The 21288-nt window shown below is 52.6% G+C and overlaps 1 protein-coding gene across 4 annotated transcripts in view; it reads right to left on the reverse strand.

The window, feature by feature from the left end:
* The window catches only part of SLC25A25 (solute carrier family 25 member 25), a 105523-nt gene that overhangs the window by 12617 nt on the left and 71618 nt on the right, over positions 1 to 21288 (reverse strand). For all 4 annotated transcript variants that reach the window (XM_069236925.1, XM_069236926.1, XM_069236927.1 and 1 more), the window contains 4 exons: positions 11559 to 11717; positions 1491 to 1643; positions 937 to 1044; positions 508 to 675 (listed from right to left, as the gene is read on the reverse strand). In XM_069236925.1, the coding sequence (XP_069093026.1) occupies positions 508 to 675; positions 937 to 1044; positions 1491 to 1643; positions 11559 to 11717 (588 nt within the window). The remainder of the gene's footprint in view (positions 1 to 507; positions 676 to 936; positions 1045 to 1490; positions 1644 to 11558; positions 11718 to 21288) is intronic.

Here is a 21288-nt window from a genome sequence, read left to right on the forward strand (position 1 = left end):
GGTGGCATTTATTGTAAAGCCAAGGCCGTGGAGTATGGAGATGGCAGCTTGGGTGTGGGCTAGGCACTGATGCTGGCTTGTGCTCACAATCTGCCAGTTCTCAAGGTCGGTAACAAGTGGCTGCTTCTCCCTCTGCTTGGCCCTCTCTGCAAGCGCTTGGAGAAGTGGCGACTCCGAAGGGATGCGCCCTGAATGGATCATGGAGGCCACTTACCTCAAAGTGTGGGTAGCACCAGTGGGCATGAGGGGGGCCTGGGGCTATGAGAGTAGGTATCCTAGATGTTGGGACAGGAAGTCTGCTGCATGTCTCTGGAGAGCATGCTTACCCTGCCTTATGCTGCTCTCCAGGCAGCTCACTTAAATGTTACTGTATGGTTTCTATGCATTATTGCGCTGCAAGTTCTAAAGCCACAATTGGAAGATGTTCCCTGCCTATCGGCACAGTTGGGCAAAGACTGGCATACGTGTCCAGAGGACAGTGCTTGACTGATGCCGTCTACAGCTTACCTCATACACCGCCAGGTCAATGCCCGCGTAGGGGATGATGCCCAACATGTTGGGCACATAGCCCTTGTAGAAAGCAGTCATGCCCTCCTTCAGGAGAATCTTCTTGCCACAGTCCCGCATGCCCACGTACTGCCCTGTCTTCCTCAGCGCCATCCGAGTCTTCAAAACCTGCAAGATATAAAGCAAAGAGTAAAGACACGTCTCTCCTTGCCAGAGGAGGGCACTGAGCAGGGTTTACTGCTGTCTTCATGCGCGACCCGCTAACAGGTGACAGGTGACAGGCCAGGAGTGATAGAGGACACTGCAGCCTAGGGCAGTGGCGTACACAAAGATCACATCCTACCACACTTGGGCAGGGGGTTAGAGGATACCGCAGCCTGGAGCGTGAGGTTGCACGGATGCCACCTCACTGTAAAGTCAGGAACTCACCTCCATTGGATAAATGCTGCTCTGTGCGATGGCCCCAGCAAGTGACCCAGCCACCAGTCGCTCGTGAATCCGCAGAGTCTCTTGGTCACTCCCAATGAGATGCTTTATCTGAAGAGGGGAAGGGGTGTGTAGCAGAGAGACGGGAAGACATGGGGAGAGAGATCAGTACGGAGGGATTTGAGGAAGCAGTCTATCTAAAGGTTGTTGGGGGAGTTAGCAGCTACAGACGCACTCGTATCACTGCTAAGGGAGTGGAGGCTACTTATACACCAGCACCATCACTGCTCAGGGAGCACAGAGCCTCCGTACACATCGGCACCATGACACCACCAACATAATCATTTCTATGGGAGGGTTTAAGGAAGAAACCAAGAGCGGAGCCTCCCCAAATACTTTCATGTGCCAAAGAAACTGTCAACCTGTCTATAGCAACCCACAACCCCTCCGCGAGATCTAATCAAGCTCCAACCTGTCCATGAAGATCTGAGACCCCACACGGCTGAATTATACAACCCGACAGCTGTCCAGTGGCACACTGCTTGTACTGCCGTTACCTGCTCATAGGCCATGAACTTGATAGCAGACTCTGGGGCGATTTTTAAAACATTTATGCCGTTCCCTCTCCAGAGGGACCGAATACCGCCTTCCCGGAGCATTTGACTGAAGCCGCCGACAATGCACATGTTGTTACTGCGCGTGGCATGAACCTGAAGGGAGGTGAAGAAAATAAGAAGACATTAAAAACGGTGATGTGGTCAGCCACAGCTGTGGAGGAGATCAGAGCAAAAACTGAACAGGCACAGTAGGTCCTGGGATGATCATAAGTACTTGAACTCACTGGCGCCAGAGGGAGGGCAGGAAGGAACGAGCCAACCATAATTGGGCACAATACACACACAAAGCACCAGAGTACACAGCCAAGACGGCCATATGGGCAGAGGAAACTCGAGAACCAGGATGAAAGAGGGCAGCAGAGCAGAAGGCTCTGTGACAGCGGCGTGAGCAGGGGCACAGGGAGTGTGCAGAGGGCCGTGACAGTGTGGGAAACAGTACAGCACCCACGGTAACACACTGGGCAGCAAAAAGCAAGGTGACTGAGTTGGAGTAGTAGTTTATTTTGTATGCAGTTAATTAAAACCATCACAAAAATGTATAATAAAACCAATGTGCAATGATTAAGCCGTTCAGAACTCAATACATAAGAAAACATTACAAATGCTGGCAGATCATTAGAATAATTTGAAAAATTCAAGAATAATGTATCTAAAGTTGGCATTATCCAGAAAATCTTCAGACGCATCCCCTGCGTGGCAGTGGGTAGTGCTGATGGCTGCCCATCGATACTGCTGTGCACCGGAACTGACGTGAGAGACATGGCGCCAGCCGAGAGCAGGGCGACAGTCGAAAGCCCAAGGGCCCAGAAGAGCAGGGCGCCAGCCGAGAGCAGGGCGAAAGTCCAAGGGCCCAGAAGAGCAGGGCGGCAGTCGAAAGCCCAAGGGCCCAGAAGAGCAGGGCGGCAGTTGAAAGGCCAAGGGCCCAGAAGAGCAGGGCGACAGTCGAAAGCACAAGGGCCCAGAACAGCAGGGAGCCAGCCAAGAGCACACCGTCAGGGTGACAGGCGAGAGTACAAGGGCCCAGAAGAGCAGGGCGACAGACGAAAGCAGGGCGACAGCCGAGAGCAGGGCGACAGCCGAGAGCACAAGGGCCCAGAAGAGCAGGGCGACAGACGAAAGCAGGGCGACAGACGAGAGCACAAGGGCCCAGAAGAGCAGGGCGACAGCCGAGAGCAGGGCGACAGCCGAGAGCAGGGCGACAGCCGAGAGCAGGGCGACAGCCGAGAGCACAAGGGCCCAGAAGAGCAGGGCGACAGTCGAAAGCAGGGCGACAGCCGAGAGCAGGGTGACAGCCGAGAGCACAAGGGCCCAGAAGAACGAGTTACTTACCTTCGGTAACGACTTTTCTGGTGGATACATTAGCTACCTGTGGATTCCTCACCTCATGAATACTCCCATGGCGCCAGCATTCTACGGAAATCTTCTTACTAGTCTCTGCACGTCGACGAGGACGTCACTGTCTCGCACGCGACGCCGTCTGACGTCATACAGGCAATAAGAGGTCCTCGACGACGTGCGGACGTCAGTACCAATCATTTTTTACGTGCATGAGAACAACCAGGCAATGCAATGAAAGAACAAAGCAACATCCATTATATTGTAAAAATACACCACATTGTATGAATAACTAAATCTTTTTTTTTTTTTTTTTTTTTTTTATGTACATATATATATATATATATATATATAAAACTCTTTCTTTTAAAAATATATACACACACCAAGTATATACATAAAGATATATACACATATACCTATATATATATATAAACATATTATATATATACATCTATTGCACCCTCAAAGATCAAGAGGAGCGCACTCAAGGATTACTTGGCAAGACCATAAAGGCAACGGGGAGGCGGGTGGGACCGTGAGGAATCCACAGGTAGCTAATGTATCCACCAGAAAAGTCGTTACCGAAGGTAAGTAACTCGTTCTTCTGATGGATACAACTACCTGTGGATTCCTCACCTCATGAATAGAGTCCCAAAGCAGTACCACGCCCGGCGGTGGGTGCCTAAATGGTCAAACCAAGAAATCCTGCAGCACTGACCGTGCAAAATGGCCGTCCCTTCTAACCTCAGAATCTAAACAGTAATGTTTTGCAAAAGTGTGAAGGGACGACCAAGTTGCGGCCTTGCAGATGTCGACCACAGGAACACCTCTGGCTAAGGCCGAAGTGGCCGACTTAGCTCTGGTGGAATGAGCTCTAATGCCCTCAGGAGGATCCTTCTTTGCCAAAGAGTAACATATTTTAATGCAAAGAACAACCCACCTGGATAGTGTTCTCTTGTGGACTGCCTTTCCTCTCCTCTTGCCCACGTATCCAATAAACAGCTGATCCTCCAGCCTGAAATCCTTTGTTCTATCGATAAAGAAACTCAACGCTCTCTTTGGATCCAGACGGTGCAGTCTTTCTTCCTCTTTGGAAGGATGAGGCGGAGGATAGAACGTGGACAAAGTAATTGCCTGAGCCAAATGGAAGGGTGAAACAACCTTCGGGAGGAAAGCAGCCTTGGTCCTCAACACCACCTTATCCCCATAAAAAGTTGTATAAGGGGGTTTTACTGATAAGGCCTGCAACTCACTCACTCTCCTTGCTGATGTTATAGCTATCAGGAAGACTGTTTTTAAAAACAAATACCTCAAGGGGCAAGAATGCATAGGTTCAAAAGGGGACCCCATAAGGAAAGTCAGGACTAAGGACAAATCCCATTGCGGCATAACGAATGGCTTTGGAGGATATTGATTTAGAAGACCTTTCAAGAATCTGATAACAATAGGGGATTTAAATAAAGATGGTTGGTCTGGAAGACATATGAAGGCTGACAAGGCCGATAAATAACCTTTAATGGTAGCCACTGCACAACCTTTCTGCGCCAGAGATAGAGCAAAAGACAAAACGTCCGATAGATGAGCTTGTAAAGGATCAATCTGCCTCTCTCCACACCACGCAACAAATTTAGACCACCTATTAGCGTAGATAGATTTAGTGGAGTGTCGCCTGGCCGCTAATATAACATCCACTACCTCAGGCGGGAGAGAGAAGGAACTCAGGTTGCCCCGTTCAATCTCCAGGCATGTAGGTGCAGACTCTGGAGGTTGGGGTGTAGAACCTGCCCCTGCGACTGCGAGAGGAGGTCTGCCCTGAAAGGGAGACGGAGCGGCGGGCACGTTGAGAGTTGGAGAAGGTCGGAGTACCACACCCTCCTTGGCCAATCCGGAGCTATTACGATTACTAGAGCCCGGTCTTGGCGAATCTTCCTCAATACTCGAGGAATCAAGGGTATGGGAGGAAACGCGTAAAGCAACTGGCCGCACCAGGTCATTTGAAACGCGTCCCCCAATGCTTCCTGCATCGGATACTGAAGGCTGCAGAACAACGGACAATGCGCGTTCTCTCGAGTGGCGAACAGATCTACCCGAGGAAACCCCCACTTCTGGAAGATTAAACGGACTTGATCTGGATGGAGACGCCACTCGTGGTCTGCCGAGAAGTGGCGACTGAGACTGTCCGCACGCACGTTCAAGACTCCGGCCAGATGGTTTGCTATCAAGCAAATCCGATGGTCCTTTGCCCAGGACCATAGTCGAAGAGCTTCTCTGCAGAGAAGGTACGACCCCACTCCTCCCTGCTTGTTTATGTACCACATCGTGGTAGTATTGTCCGTTAGGACCTGTACCGACTGACCACGAAGGGAAGGGAGGAAGGCCTTGAGAGCCAGACGTACAGCCCGTAACTCTAACAGATTGATGTGAAAAATCTGTTCCTCTGGAGACCAAAGACCTTTGATCTCCAGATCCCCCAGATGAGCTCCCCACCCTAGAGTGGAAGCATCCGTTATGACTGTGGCCACTGGTGGCGACTGCTGGAACGGTTTTCCTTGTGAAAGATTGTTGCTTGCAATCCACCACTTCAAATCCACAGCAGCATCTCTGGAGATCTTGACAGTACCCTCTAGATCCCCTCTGTGTTGAGACCACTGCCTTCGGAGGCACCACTGAAGAGCCCTCATGTGCCAGCGAGCATGCGTGACCAACAGAATGCAGGAGGCAAAAAGACCGAGCAGACGAAGGACCTTGAGGACTGGAACTACCGCTCCATTTCGAAACATTGGAACCAAATCCTGAATATCTTGAATCCGCTGAGGCGGAGGAAAGGCCCGACCCAATGTCGTATCCAGTACTGCCCCTATGAACAGGAGGCGCTGAGAGGGCTCCAGGTGAGATTTGGGCTCGTTCACCGAAAAGCCCAGGTCGAACAACAACTGGGTTGTTGACTGCAGATGACGCAACACAAGCTCCGGGGACTTGGCTTTGATCAACCAATCGTCCAAGTAAGGGAATACTGCTATCCCCTTCCTTCTGAGCTCTGCCGCAACCACCGACATCACCTTCGTGAAGACTCGAGGTGCTGAAGTAAGACCAAACGGAAGGACCGCAAACTGGTAGTGTTGCGATCCCACCACAAACCGGAGATACTTCCTGTGTGACTTGAGTATCGGGATATGAAAGTAAGCATCCTGCAAGTCGACAGACACCATCCAGTCTTCCATGTTCAACGCCAAAAGCACCTGTGCTAGGGTCAGCATCTTGAACTTTTCCTGCTTGAGGAACCAATTCAAGATCCTCAGGTCCAGAATTGGTCTCAAACGACCATCCTTCTTGGGAATCAGGAAATACCTTGAGTAAACTCCTTGACCCCTTTCCTGCTCCGGGACCAACTCCACCGCGCCCTTTAAAAGGAGGACTTCTACCTCCTGTTCTAGCAACAGGAGGTGTTCTTGTGAACAATACGAAGGGCGGGGCGGGATGAGGGGCAGAAACTCCCGAAAGGGAAGGGTGTAGCCTTTTCCCACAACACTGAGAACCCAAGTGTCCGACGTAACAGTCTCCCATTTGGTGAGAAAATGCTGTAATCTTCCCCCTACAGGAGAGGAGTGAGTGGGAAATGGTGGAAGCCTAAGGCTGCTTCCCCTGCTGCACCCCGCCAGAGGATGAGGAAGAGGCAGAGTGCTGCTGAGAGGCTCCCCTGGTGCGGACCCTACCCCTCCCCCTAAAAGATCTATAGGGATGGGAAGAGGCAGGTTGCTGATATCTTCCCCGAAAGGAAGAGGAGGAAGAGCCACGCCCAAATCCACGAAACCTCCTGAAGAATCTGGAAGAGGCCGTGGAAGAAGGAGCTTGGAGTCCCAACGACTTAGCCGTGGCCCTGCTCTCCTTAAAACGTTCCAAGGCCGAATCAGCCTTAGCCCCAAACAGTTTGTCCCCATCAAACGGGAGATCCAACAATGTGGACTGTACATCTGCCGAAAAGCCCGAGTTACGTAGCCAGGCCTGTCTCCTTTCCACCACAGTTGTGCCCATTGCTCTGGCTACCGAGTCGGTGGTATCCAGTCCCGTCTGGATAATTTGGGTCGCAGCAGCCTGGGCATCAGAGACAAGATCCAAAAGACCCTGGGGAAGCTCTGTAAACGAAGAGGAGATGTCATCCATCAGAGCATGAATATACCTCCCCAGGATACAGGTCGCATTAGTGGCTTTTAACGCCAGACTGCAGGACGAAAAAATCTTCTTCGACTGCGCCTCTAGCTTTTTTGAGTCTCTGTCCCCAGGCACCGTCGGGAAAGAACCAGGCGCTGATTTGGACGAACAGGAGGCCTGCACAACCAAGCTCTCCGGCGTAGGGTGCCTAGATAGGAAACCAGGATCAGTTGGAGCCGTCCGATACCTCCTGGCCACGGCTCTGTGAACTGCTGGGGAAGATGCCGGCTTCTTCCACACCTCTAAAACCGGATCCAGCAGAGCGTCATTAAAAGGTAATAGAGGCTCCGCCGCGGCTGAGGCCGGATGCAACACCTCTGTCAAAAGGTTTTGTTTCGCCTCCACCACCGGCAAAGGCAGGTCCAAAAAACTAGCTGCCTTCCGTACCACTGTATGAAAGGAAGCAGCTTCCTCGGTATATTCCCCCGGGGACGAAAGGTCCCACTCAGGGGAAGTGTCCAGCCCACTGGCCGACTCCAGTCCACGCAGCCCATCACCCGAGTCCTCTAGCTCTCCTTCCTCTAGGGCTCGTTGGTACTCCTGCTCCTCTAGTACCCGGAGAGCACGCCTCCTTGAATGCAGTCGTTGCTCAATCCGCGGAGTCGACAACACCTCCGCCGAAGTCGGAGATCGGCGCCGATCTTCCGAAGCCACCGACGCCGCATCCGGCGCCACAGGTAACTTCGGCGCCGACTGAAGAGCAGATGAAACGGATGGACCCACCGGAGTCACAGGCCGAAATCTCGACGTCGACGGGATGGAAATCCCTGGGGCCAATCCCTCCGAAGCCATCGGAGCGGCCACCGGCGCCGACACTGGCGCCGAGCCCACGTTCCCAAACGGGAGAAAGGGCATAAAGGGTGCCGGCCGAAGAGGCGCAGGATCACCCAAAGAAAAGGCCAAAGGCCCAGCCGGAGCACCCCCTGGAGCCATCTGTTGGAAGATGGCATACATCGCATTCAAGAATGCGGAACTATCGGCTCCAGGGGTGGGAAAAGCCGGATACTGGGGTGCCTGACTCGGAGGCGACCCCGACGCCGGCCTCGGCGTCTGCGCCGGAGAAAACACCTGAGGCTCCAATACCTCAATCACCGACGCCTGTCCAGGCGAAGTTGGAGACGTCGGAGAGAGCAACGGCGTCGAAGGATGCGGCGTCACCGTGGGGCTGACCTCCCATGTCCTCCGGCGCCGATCCGGAGACCTGGAACGAGCCTCCCTTGAATGACGCCGAGATTCTCTACGGCGCCGGGAGTCTCGATGACGCCGATATCTTGGAGAAGACTTTTTCTTGTGATGCTTCTCCTTTGACTTGGCCATAAACAGCTTCGCCTCGCGTTCTTTAATGGCCTTCGGATTCATGTGCTGACACGAATCACAAGTCGAGACGTCGTGGTCGGAGCTCAAACACCAAAGGCAATCGGAATGAGGATCCGTCACCGACATCTTGCCTCCACACTCACGACAAGGCTTAAATCCAGACTTTCTCTGCGACATTATTTCCACAGAGAAAGAGTACGCAGCAAGATATACACTGTAACCGCAAGAGTAACAGTTGCTCCCTCGAAGATAACCGTTTCGAATGCACGGAAAAAAGGGAACTGACGTCCGCACGTCGTCGAGGACCTCTTATTGCCTGTATGACGTCAGACGGCGTCGCGTGCGAGACAGTGACGTCCTCGTCGACGTGCAGAGACTAGTAAGAAGATTTCCGTAGAATGCTGGCGCCATGGGAGTATTCATGAGGTGAGGAATCCACAGGTAGTTGTATCCATCAGAAGAGCAGGGCGACAGACGAAAGCAGGGCGACAGCCGAGAGCAGGGTGACAGACGAGAGCACAAGGGCCCAGAAGAGCAGGGCGACAGACGAAAGCAGGGCGACAGACGAAAGCAGGGCGACAGCCGAGAGCACAAGGGCCCAGAAGAGCAGGGCGACAGACGAAAGCAGGGCGACAGCCGAGAGCAGGGTGACAGACAAAGAGCACAAGGGCCCAGAAGAGCAGGGCGACAGACGAAAGCAGGGCGACAGCCGAGAGCAGGGTGACAGACGAGAGCACAAGGGCCCAGAAGAGCAGGGCGACAGACGAAAGCAGGGCGACAGCCGAGAGCAGGGCGACAGCCGAGAGCAGGGCGACAGCCGAGAGCAGGGCGACAGCCGAGAGCACAAGGGCCCAGAAGAGCAGGGCGACAGTCGAAAGCCCAAGGGCCCAGAAGAGCAGGGAGCCAGCCAAGAGCACACCGTCAGGGTGACAGCCGAGAGTACAAGGGCCCAGAAGAGCAGGGCGACAGCCGAGAGCAGGGCGACAGCCGAGAGCACAAGGGCCCAGAAGAGCAGGGCGACAGACGAAAGCAGGGCGACAGCCGAGAGCAGGGTGACAGACGAGAGCACAAGGGCCCAGAAGAGCAGGGCGACAGCCGAGAGCAGGGCGACAGCCGAGAGCAGGGCGACAGCCGAGAGCAGGGGGACAGCCGAGAGCACAAGGGCCCAGAAGAGCAGGGCGACAGTCGAAAGCCCAAGGGCCCAGAAGAGCAGGGAGCCAGCCAAGAGCACACCGTCAGGGTGACAGCCGAGAGTACAAGGGCCCAGAAGAGCAGGGCGACAGCCGAGAGCAGGGCGACAGCCGAGAGCACAAGGGCCCAGAAGAGCAGGGCGACAGTCGAAAGCACACCATCAGGGTGACAGCCGATAGTACAAGGGCCCAGAAGAGCAGGGCGACAGTCGAAAGCACACCGTCAGGGTGACAGCCGAGAGTACAAGGGCCCAGAAGAGCAGGGCGACAGCCGAAAGCAGGGCGACAGCCGAGAGCAGGGCGACAGCCGAGAGCAGGGCGACAGCCGAGAGCACAAGAGCCCAGAAGAGCAGGGCGACAGTCGAAAGCACACCATCAGGGTGACAGCCGATAGTACAATGTTAGGGCGACAGGCGAGAGTGCAAGGGCCCAGAAGAGAGTGTACAACAGTCAGGATGGCACAGGGCCAGGATGGTCAGTGCGGACAGAGAGGACAGACTCACGACAAGAGTGTGGGTGACACAGCACGTACAATCTTAGGCACGTGCTAGGACACAGTGATCAGCAGAGTAAGCAACGCACTGCTGGTCAGAGGGGAGTGGCAGAGGCAGAAAAGACGTATCACTGAGAACAAAGTACAACATCGCTTATCAGGACAGCGGGCGGGCTGCGCCTCTTCTTAGAGTTACACTGAAGTGCTCCTCTCTACCAAGAGGGAACAGCGCACGTCATAGTCCAAATGTTATCTACATGCAGAAGCATAGACCGGGAGGGGGGAAGGGAGATGTAAGCACCTGATGGGACATGCAGGGGGGAGTAGACACTCGTCACATGCAGGTCATAAGACACTCTCGCCAGCACACCACACAGAGCCAAGCGCAGATTGCATTCCTATTGCAAAACGTGATTCACAACCTTCCAGCCCTTGGCACCTGGGACATCACCCCCACAAGCAGTGTTACTGAGCATAACTTGTGTGCCAAGCACCAAGACGTTGGAGTCACTGGTACACACCCTCACCAAGGCTCGAGGAGGTGAACGTGTGGTGGAGGGAGGTCAGTACCAGGCCACACGACCAAGGACCACCCTTCCAGCAGCAAAAGCAATGAGCCAGACAAACCAGTAAGCGGCTAGAGATCATCCAGGACTGAGGATCTGAAGGGCACCCCCCCCCTGCCAGCAGCTACCCACCATTCCCCCTCCCCCTGCATGAGTACCCACAGACCGTCCAGGGAGTGAGGAGACAAAAGGACACACCCCTCTCAGCAGGCGAAACCCCCTACAGGAGCCAGACAATGGGAGCGGGAATGAGAGGTCTCAGTCGGTCCAAGGATTTGGGGGGGGGGGGGGGGTGGGCGAAGAACACCCTCCCTTCTAGAAGGTGACTCGTCCACTCCCCAATGAACCGAACAATGGAAACGTGAGCATACAGAGCGTCCACCGAGTGAGAGGGGAGGCAGGGGAGACTTACTGGACAAGCCCTGCCAAAGAACACAACCTTTGATCAGTGGCTAACGTGCATCTGGGGAGCGGGTCGGGGTTTATCACACTGGGGGTACAGCAGCATGGGGGAGGGGGCTTCATCTACTTCCAGCCGGATCCTCACACAGCGAGGGGGTGCTTACTGGTGGGGGGCTCATCAGTCTCGGGGTACAGAAACACGGGGATGGGGGCTTCATCGTCCTCCAGCAGGATACTCACCTGCACACACACCTTCAAGAGGTGTTTACAGGTGGGGGCTCATCTGTGTGGGGGGGTACAAAAACAGAGGGGGGCTTCATCGGCTTCCAGCAGGATACCCACCTACACACGCATCTACAGCAATTCAGCAAGGGGTTTTACTATTGGGGGCTCATCAGTCTTGGGCTACAGAAATACGGGGGGGGGGAGCTTCATCACATGAGGCATGGTGGGAAGTAATCAGGGAATCAGCTCCTTCCAGCAGGATACTCACTTGCATCAGCACTTTCAGCCGGTCTAGGGGGGCCGTGCAGGTCCTTGACACTGCCCCAGCCCCGCCACCTGCCACCAGGTGTCTCCACAACATGCCCATCTGCTTTTCCTCTGCTGTGAACTCGTCGGGCACCGCCAGATTCTCACCAACGTCCAAAATCTAAAGGAAAAGCAGAAGAGGTCAGTGCAAGCCATGGATACAGCAAACTCTGCAAAAGCCTTATGTACACCCGAAGCAGACAGGACCCCAGAACACTGGGCATCGTGGTGCCCGTACCAGTCTACCAAAGCCTAAAGGGCCTGCTGGATGAGTCACGGGGGGAGGGGGCTAGGGGGGAGACAACACACCTTAAGACCTCCCAGGGGTGGGCAGCTCAGGGCGATGCTGCTAGTGTGTGGTACACTGGAGTGAGAGGGCACACACCTTCACACCTCCCAGGGGTGGTCAGCTCAGGGCGATGCTGCTGGTGTGTGGTACACTGGAGTGAGAGGGCACACACCTTCAGACCTCCCAGTAGTGGGCAGCTAAGGGCGATGATGTGGTGTGTGGTATACTGGAGTGAGGGCACACACCTTCAGACCTCCCAGTAGTGGGCAGCTCAGGGCGATGATGTGGTGTGTGGTACACTGGAGTGAGAGGGCACACACCTTCAGACCTCCCAGTAGTGGGCAGCTCAGGGCGATGATGTGGTGTGTGGTACATTGGAGTGAGGGGGCACACACCTTCAGACCTCCCAGGGGTGGTCAGCTCAGGGCAATGCTGTGGTGTGTGGTACACTGGAGTGAGAGGGCACACACCTTCACACCTTCAGATCTCCCAGGGGTGGTCAACTCAGGGCGATGCTGTGGTGTGTGGTACACTGGAGTGAGAGGGCCCACACCTTCACACCTCTCAGGGGTGGGCAGCTCAGAGTGATGATGTGGTGTGTGGTACATTGGCGTGAGGAGGCACACACCTTCAAACCTCCCAGGGATGGGCAGCTCAGGGTGACGATGCGGTGTGTGGTACACTGGAGTGAGGGGGCACACACCGTCAGACCTCCCAGGGGTGGTCAGCTCAGGGCAATGCTGTGGTGTGTGGTACACTGGAGTGAGAGGGCACACACCTTCAGACCTCCCAGGGGTGGTCAGCTCAGGGCGATGCTGTGGTGTGTGGTACACTGGAGTGAGAGGGCACACACCTTCAGACCTCCCAGGGGTGGGCAGCTCAGGGCGATGCTGCTGGTGTGTGGTACACTGGAGTGAGGGGGCACACACCTTCAGACCTCCCATAGGTGGGCAGCTCAGGGCGATGCTGCTAGTGTGTGGTACACTGGACTGAGGGGGCACACACCTTCAGACCTCCCATAGGTGGGCAGCTCAGGGCGATGCTGCTAGTGTGTGGTACACTGGAGTGAGGGGGCACACACCTTCAGACCTCCCATAGGTGGGCAACTCAGGGCGATGCTGCTAGTGTGTGGTACACTGGAGTGAGGGGGCACACACCGTCAGACCTCCCATAGGTGGGCAGCTCAGGGCGATGCTGCTGGTGTGTGGTACACTGGAGTGAGGGGGCACACACCTTCAGGACGATGCTGCTAGTGTGTGGTACACTGGAGTGAGGGGGCACACACCTTCAGACCTCCCATAGGTGGGCAGCTCAGGGCGATGCTGCTAGTGTGTGGTACACTGGACTGAGGGGGCACACACCTTCAGACCTCCCATAGGTGGGCAGCTCAGGGCGATGCTGCTGGTGTGTGGTACACTGGAGTGAGGGGGCACACACCTTCAGACCTCTCAGGGGTGGGCAGCTCAGGATGATGTGGTGTGTGGTACACTGGAGTGAGGAGGATCACACCTTCAAACCTCCCAGGGGTGGGCAGATCAGGGGGACGCTGCGGTGTGTGGTACAGTGGAGTGAGGAGGCACACCTTCAAACCTCCCAGGTGTGGGCAGCTCAGGGTGACGCTGCGGTGTGTGGTACAGTGGAGTGAGGGGATGTAAGAAACTGGCTCTCTAAATAGTGCACTAAATTGAAGTACACTGTGCAGAGTCCATTGGACCCCTAATTGGTATTGTAGAGGCAAAAGTAGATAGGCCGAAAGCACTATTTATGGTAGTGTGGGCAAGCAGTTAGGCTTATCAAAGAGTTGGCATTCGTTATACTCACAGAGGCAAGAAATGAGAGAAACTCAATGAATAAATCAGAGCCCAATCTAGAAAATGAAAATGTCACTTACCCAGTGTACATCTGTTCGTGGCATCAGTCGCAGTAGATTCGCATGTTCTGCAATAGCTCGCCATCTGGTGTTGGGCCGGAGTGTTACAAGTTGTTTTTCTTCGAAGAAGTCTTTCGAGTCACGGGACCGAGTGACTCCTCCTTTTGTCTCCATTGCGCATGGGCGTCGACTCCATCCTCGATTGTTTTTCCCCGCAGAGGGTGAGGTAGGAGTTGAATTGTAGTAATAGTGCCCATGCAATGGAGTGACTAAGTATGCACTTATTTAAGGTTGAGATGATACATATATAAATAATTGAAGGTAACTTCCAAACTGCTACAGGCTCCCGGGGAGGCGGGTGGGCACATGCGAATCTACTGCGACTGATGCCACGAACAGATGTACACTGGGTAAGTGACATTTTCAGTTCGATGGCATCTGTCGCTGTAGATACGCATGTTCTGCAATAGACTAGTAAGCAGTTATTTCCCCAAAAGCGGTGGATCAGCCTGTAGGAGTGGAAGTAGTTTGAAATAATGTCCTTAATACGGCTTGACCTACTGTGGCTTGTTGTGCGGATAACACGTCTACACAGTAGTGCTTGGTGAATGTGTGAGGCGTAGACCATGTGGCTGCCTTACATATTTCTTGCATTGGGATGTTTCCTAGAAAGGCCATGGTAGCACCTTTCTTTCTGGTTGAGTGTGCCCTTGGTGTAATGGGCAGCTGTCGTTTAGCTTTAAGGTAGCAGATTTGGATGCATTTAACTATCCATCTGGCTATACCTTGTTTTGAAATTGGGTTTCCTGCATGAGGTTTTTGAAATGCAATAAAGAGTTGTTTAGTCTTTCTGATGTTCTTTGTTCTGTCAATGTAATACATTAATGCTCTTTTGACATCTAATGTATGTAGTGCCCTTTCAGCTACGGTATCTGGCTGTGGAAAGAACACCGGAAGTTCCACTGTTTGATTTAGATGGAACGGTGAAATAACCTTTGGCAAAAATTTAGGATTGGTCCTTAGGACGACTTTATTTTTGTGTAGTTGTATAAAAGGTTCCTGTATAGTAAACGCCTGAATCTCGCTTACTCTTCTCAGGGAAGTAATGGCGATGAGAAATGCCACCTTCCAGGTTAGGAACTGTATGTCGCAGGAGTGCATGGGTTCAAAAGGTGGACCCATAAGTCTAGTTAGGACAACATTTAGGTTCCATGAAGGAACAGGTAGTGTTCTTGGTGGTATAATTCTCCTAAGGCCCTCCATGAATGCTTTAATGACTGGTATTTTATATAGGGAAGTTGAATAGGTAGTCTGCAGGTATGCAGATATTGCTGCAAGGTGAATCTTAATGGAAGAGAAAGCTAGGTTAGATTTTTGTAAGTGAAGCAAGTAACCCACTACATGTTCTGGAGTTGTGTGTAATGGTTGTATTTGATTAATATGGCAGTAGCAAACAAACCTCTTCCATTTACTTGCATAGCAGTGCCTGGTGGATGGCCTTCTTGCTTGTTTTATGACTTCCATACATTCTTGGGTAAGTTGTAAGTGCCCGAATTCTAGGATTTCAGGAGCCAGATTGCTAGATTCAGCGATGCTGGATCTGGGTGTCTGATCTTTTGGTTGTGCTGTGTCAACAGATCTGGCCTGTTGGGCAATTTGATGCAGGGTACCACTGATAGGTCTAGCAGCGTTGTGTACCAGGGTTGCCTTGCCCAAGTTGGTGCTATCAATATGAGTTTGAGTTTGCTTTGACTGAGTTTGTTTACCAGGTAGGGAAGGAGAGGGAGAGGAGGAAAAGCGTAAGCAAATATCCCTGACCAGTTCATCCATAGGGCATTGCCTTGGGATTGTTTGTGTGGGTATCTGGATGCGAAGTTTTGGCATTTTGCGTTCTCCCTTGTCGCAAACAAGTCTATCTGAGGTGTTCCCCAGAGTTTGAAATAAGTGTTCAGTATTTGGGGGTGAATTTCCCATTCGTGGACCTGTTGGTGATCTCGAGAGAGATTGTCTGCGAGTTGATTTTGTATCCCTGGTATAAACTGTGCAATTAGGCGAATTTGGTTGTGAATTGCCCAATGCCAAATTTTTTGTGCTAACATGCTTAACTGCGTGGAGTGCGTCCCTCCCTGCTTGTTTAGATAATACATTGTTGTCATGTTGTCTGTTTTGACGAGAATGTATTTGTGAACTATTATTGGTTGGAAAGCTTTTAGTGCTTGAAAAACTGCAAGAAGTTCTAGGTGATTGATATGCAGTTTTGTTTGATGTACGTTCCATTGTCCTTGTATGCTGTGTTGATCGAGGTGTGCTCCCCACCCTGTCATGGAAGCATCTGTTGTTATTACGTATTGTGGCACTGGGTCTTGAAAAGGCCGCCCCTTGTTTAAATTTATGTTGTTCCACCACAGAAGCGAGAGGTAAGTTTGGCGGTCTATTAACACCAGATCTAGAAGGTGACCCTGTGCTTGAGACCACTGTGATGCTAGGCATTGTTGTAAGGGCCTCATGTGCAGTCTTGCGTTTGGGACAATGGCTATGCATGATGACATCATGCCTAGGAGTTGTAATACCATCTTTGCTTGTATCTTTTGTGTTGGATACATGCGTTGTATGATGGTGTTGAAATTTTGAATTCTTTGTGGACTTGGAGTGGCTACTCCTTTTGATGTGTCTATTATGGCTCCCAGGTATTGTTGTACCTTGCGTGGCCGAATCTTGGATTTTGTGAAATTGACGGTGAACCCTAGTTTGAAGAGGGTTTGTATGATAGGATTTGTGTGATTTGAGCACTCTATTAACGAATGGGCCTTGATTAGCCAGTCGTCTAGATATGGGAACACATGTATTTGCTGCCTTCTGATGTGTGCAGCGACTACCGCTAGACATTTGGTAAAGACTCTTGGTGCGGTTGTTAATCCGAAAGGCAGTACCTTGAATTGGTAATGTATTCCTTTGAATACAAACCTTAGGTATTTCCTGTGCGATGGGTGTATTGGTATATGGAAATAAGCATCCTTGAGGTCTAAAGTTGCCATGTAGTCGTGCAGCTTTAGCAATGGCAATACTTCTTGTAGTGTGACCATGTGGAAGTGGTCTGATTTGATGAAAGTGTTGACTACTCTGAGGTCTAGGATTGGTCTCAGTGTTTTGTCCTTCTTTGGTATCAGAAAGTACAGTGAGTAAACTCCTGTGTTTATTTGTGTGTTTGGCACTAATTCGATTGCATTCTTTTGCAATAGTGCCTGCACTTCTATCTCTAGGAGATTGGAATGGTGTGTTGTTAAATTTTGTGCTTTTGGTGGTATGTTTGGAGGGAACTGTAGAAATTCTATGCAGTAACCATGTTGGATAATTGCTAGAACCCAAGTGTCTGTAGTGATTTTCTCCCATGCTCTGTAATAATGACCTATTCGTCCCCCCACTGGTGTTGTGTGGAGGGGGTGAGTGACATGTGAGTCACTGTTTAGTAGTAGGGGTTTTGGGGCTTTGGAATCTTCCTCTATTTCTAGGGAATTGCCCTCCTCTATATTGTCCCCGAAAACCTCCTCTATACTGTCCCTGGTAACTGGACGGTGTTGCTTGTGAGGTGCTGGCTTGTGTGCTTTGACCCCGAAACCCCCCTCGAAAGGGCGTTTTACGGAATGAGCTGTAATTCCCTCTGCTCTGCGGGGAGTAGAGTGCGCCCATGGCTTTGGCAGTGTCCGTATCTTTTTTGAGTTTCTCAATCGCTGTGTCCACTTCTGGACCGAACAGTTCTTTTTCATTAAAAGGCATATTGAGAACTGCTTGTTGAATCTCTGGTTTAAATCCAGACGTTCGGAGCCATGCATGCCTTCTGATAGTTACAGATGTATTAATTGTCCGTGCAGCTGTATCTGCAGCGTCCATGGAGGAGCGGATCTGGTTGTTGGAGATGGCCTGTCCCTCCTCAACCACTTGTTTTGCCCTATTTTGGAAGTCTTTGGGCAGATGTTCAATGAGATGTTGCATCTCGTCCCAGTGGGCTCTGTCATAGCGCGCAAGTAGTGCCTGGGAGTTCGCGATGCGCCACTGGTTTGCAGCTTGTGCTGCGACTCTTTTACCAGCTGCATCAAACTTGCGGCTTTCTTTATCTGGGGGTGGTGCATCTCCAGATGTGTGAGAGTTGGCCCTTTTCCTAGCTGCTCCTACAACAACAGAGTCTGGTGGCAGCTGTGTTGTGATGAAAGCCGGGTCTGTAGGAGGCGGCTTATACTTTTTTTCCACCCTTGGTGTGATTGCCCTACTTTTGACCGGGTCCTTAAATATGTCTTTTGCGTGCCGGAGCATACCAGGGAGCATAGGCAGGCTTTGGTAGGAGCTGTGGGTGGAGGAGAGTGTGTTGAACAGGAAATCATCCTCGACCTGTTCTGAGTGGAGGCTTACGTTGTGAAATTGTGCTGCTCTAGCCACCACCTGAGAGTACGCGGTGCTGTCTTCTGGTGGAGATGGTTTTGTAGGATATGCCTCTGGGCTGTTATCTGACACTGGGGCGTCGTATAGGTCCCATGCGTCCTGGTCTTGGTCACCCTGGCTCATGGTGGTGTGAGCTGGGGAGTGTGATGGCGTTTGTGCTGGTGAAACGTTAATCACGGTCGGAGGAGAGGGTGGTGGTGTAACTCTTTTCACCACTTTTGGTTGTGGTGCTTGTTCCGTCTGGAACTCCAACCTTCTCTTTCTCCTAATGGGGGGAAGGGTGCTTATTTTTCCTGTCCCCTGCTGAATGAAGATACGCTTTTGCGTATGGTCAGCATCAGTTGCTTGTAGCTCTTCCTCAAACCTATGCTTCTGCATTTGGGAGGTTAGCGAGTGCTCTTCTGTATAAGAGCCTGAAGCTGGGTCGCTTGCAGTTTGTTTCGGCGTCGAAACTGTGTCTGCGTGTTTTTTCGGCTCCGAGGTGACTTTTTTCCTTTTCGGGGCCGAAACCTCTCGGCGTCGATCTGTTTCGGTGCCGCTGTCTCGGCGTCGAGCCGTGTCCACACCGGCATCTCGGTGTCGAGGCTTGTCTGCAGCACTTTCTCGGTCCCGAGAAGGCTGCGTGCCGGTGTCTCGACCGGAGTCGGACGATCTCGGCACTGTTTGGGCCTTTTTCGGTGCCGACGGTCGGTCACCGATTTTATGGGTTGAGCCATGGCCTGGTGGCAGTGGCGTCCCCTGGGCCTTGTAAATGTTTCTTTGTGTGGTTTTCGACGTCTTACTCACGGTTTGTGTATCGTCGAATCCTTCGGAGTCTGAGTCTTGGATCGAGAAGGTACCTTCCTCTTCCTGTTCCTCGAACTCCCGTCGGGCTGTCGGTGCGGACGCCATTTGAAGTCTTCTGGCTCGACGGTCTCGGAGTGTTTTTCGGGACCGGAACGCACGACAGGCCTCGCAGGTGTCTTCGCTGTGCTCAGGTGACAGGCACAGGTTGCAGACCAAGTGTTGGTCTGTGTAGGGGTATTTATTGTGGCATTTGGGGCAGAAACGGAACGGGGTCCGTTCCATCGGCGTTCTTCAGCACGCGGTCGGGCCGACCAGGCCCCGACGGAGGATCGAAAAATTACCCCGAAGGGCACCGGAGCTCTTCGATCTTCGATGCGGTGTTGAATGTAAGTATGCCGATCCCGAACGCAACAATACCGACGAAAATCTTCCGAAATTAACTATTTTTTCTGTTCCGAAACTCGGAGCGACAGGAACACGTCCGAACCCGATGGCGGAAAAAAAACAATCGAGGATGGAGTCGACGCCCATGCGCAATGGAGACAAAAGGAGGAGTCACTCGGTCCCGTGACTCGAAAGACTTCTTCGAAGAAAAACAACTTGTAACACTCCGGCCCAACACCAGATGGCGAGCTATTGCAGAACATGCGTATCTACAGCGACAGATGCCATCGAACATAACATTTCTTTTTATATATGTTTCAAACACAAGACCGCATCAAACGTGCACCCTGAGCAGCATAGGGGCAGCTGGGCTGGGTGCAGAGTGGCAACATGGCGTTGGACGCCCAATCTTAACCAATGGAGACTGGATGTAACCGAAGATGCGCTGCTCACAGGTTTCAAAAGGCAGCACCAAACTTACACCCTCAGTGGCACAGGGGTGACCGGGTGCAGAGTGCCAACACAGTGTACGGGCACCCAATGCAAATCAATGGGGGAGATCAGTTTTGGAAAAAGGTTGCAACCTCAGGCCAGGAGGCTGCACAAAGAAGCTGCTCAGTTAAGTTCGGATGTTAGGGGACGTAGGGACACAGTCCAGCTCCCCAAGGCCCAGGGGCTCTGGGTGCAGGGGTGTACTTTGGCGTCGGGGCTTGCCGGGCAAGTCATGGTAACACCTCTGCTCATTACAGGCTTTTGTTTCTGGCCTCAAGAGCACTGGCTCTCACTGTAGGGGTTCAGAAACATGCCTGTGGTGGCTGAACTGATGCTTCATTGCGCCATATATCATCCTGTTGATTTTTCAGAAACCATCCCGGCCTATTACTTCATAGATGACTCCAACCATCCAGGCCTTTCTCACAGAGTGTACCCTTTATTCACTCACACGAGTAAGAAGTGATATTGTGAGCTATAAGACGACAGTGCAATAGATAGAGGTGCAATGTAATTTATCTGGACTTGTATATTTGTGTTCTCTACGGACTTATTATGGTCTGGGTCGGCACAAATATAATTTATACGTGTTAGTACGAAAAAAGTCTATTAATGTTTGTAGGTTGGAAATTGTTATTGACTGGTATTTACTTTTGGCAGACACCATAAGCTGAGCCAGCCTCTACAGGGGCATCCAGGAGAGAGCAGGGGTTTGCACCCAGCCAGTCACTGCATGTAGAGGAGAAGCCATGGCGGACCGGCTCTGCCGGGATTGCATCAGGAACAGCCAGTTCAGGCTGCACCAGACCAGCTGCGGAGAGTCACTGAGCACACATTGCATCAGTAAACATGCCGTGATCTGGCGACGGACTCTGCCCTGGCTGCTGAATCCGTGCCACTGCCAAGGGGGGGGGTACTGTGCCGCCCGGGGGCCCGAACAGGGCTCAGCAGGGAGGGTTCATCTGTCCTGAAAGCCCAGGCTCAGCAGGGAGGATTCATCAGCCCTGGAAGGGTTCATCAGCCCTGGAAGCCCAGGCTCAGCAGGGAGGGTTCATCAGCCCTGAAAGCCCAGGCTCAGCAGGGAGGGTTCATCAGCCCTGGAAGCCCAGGCTCAACAGGGAGGGTTCATCAGCCCTGAAAGCCCAGGCTATGCAGGGAGAGTTCATCAGCCCTGGAAGAACAGGCTCGGCAGAGAGGGTTCATCAGAACTGGAAACCCAGGCTCGGCAGGGAAGGTTCCGCAGGGAGGGTTTATCTGCCCTGGAAGCACAGGCTCAGCATGGAGGGTTCATCTGCCCTGGAAGCACAGGCTCAGCAGGGAGGGCTCATCAGTTCTGGAAGTACAGGCTCGGCAGGGAGGGCTCATCAGTTCTGGAAGCCCAGGCTCGGCAGAGATGGTTCATCTGCCCTGGAAGCCCTGGCTCGGCAGGGAGGGTTC

The sequence above is a fragment of the Pleurodeles waltl genome, chromosome 6, assembly GCF_031143425.1.
Source record: "Pleurodeles waltl isolate 20211129_DDA chromosome 6, aPleWal1.hap1.20221129, whole genome shotgun sequence".
Taxonomy (NCBI): domain Eukaryota; kingdom Metazoa; phylum Chordata; class Amphibia; order Caudata; family Salamandridae; genus Pleurodeles; species Pleurodeles waltl.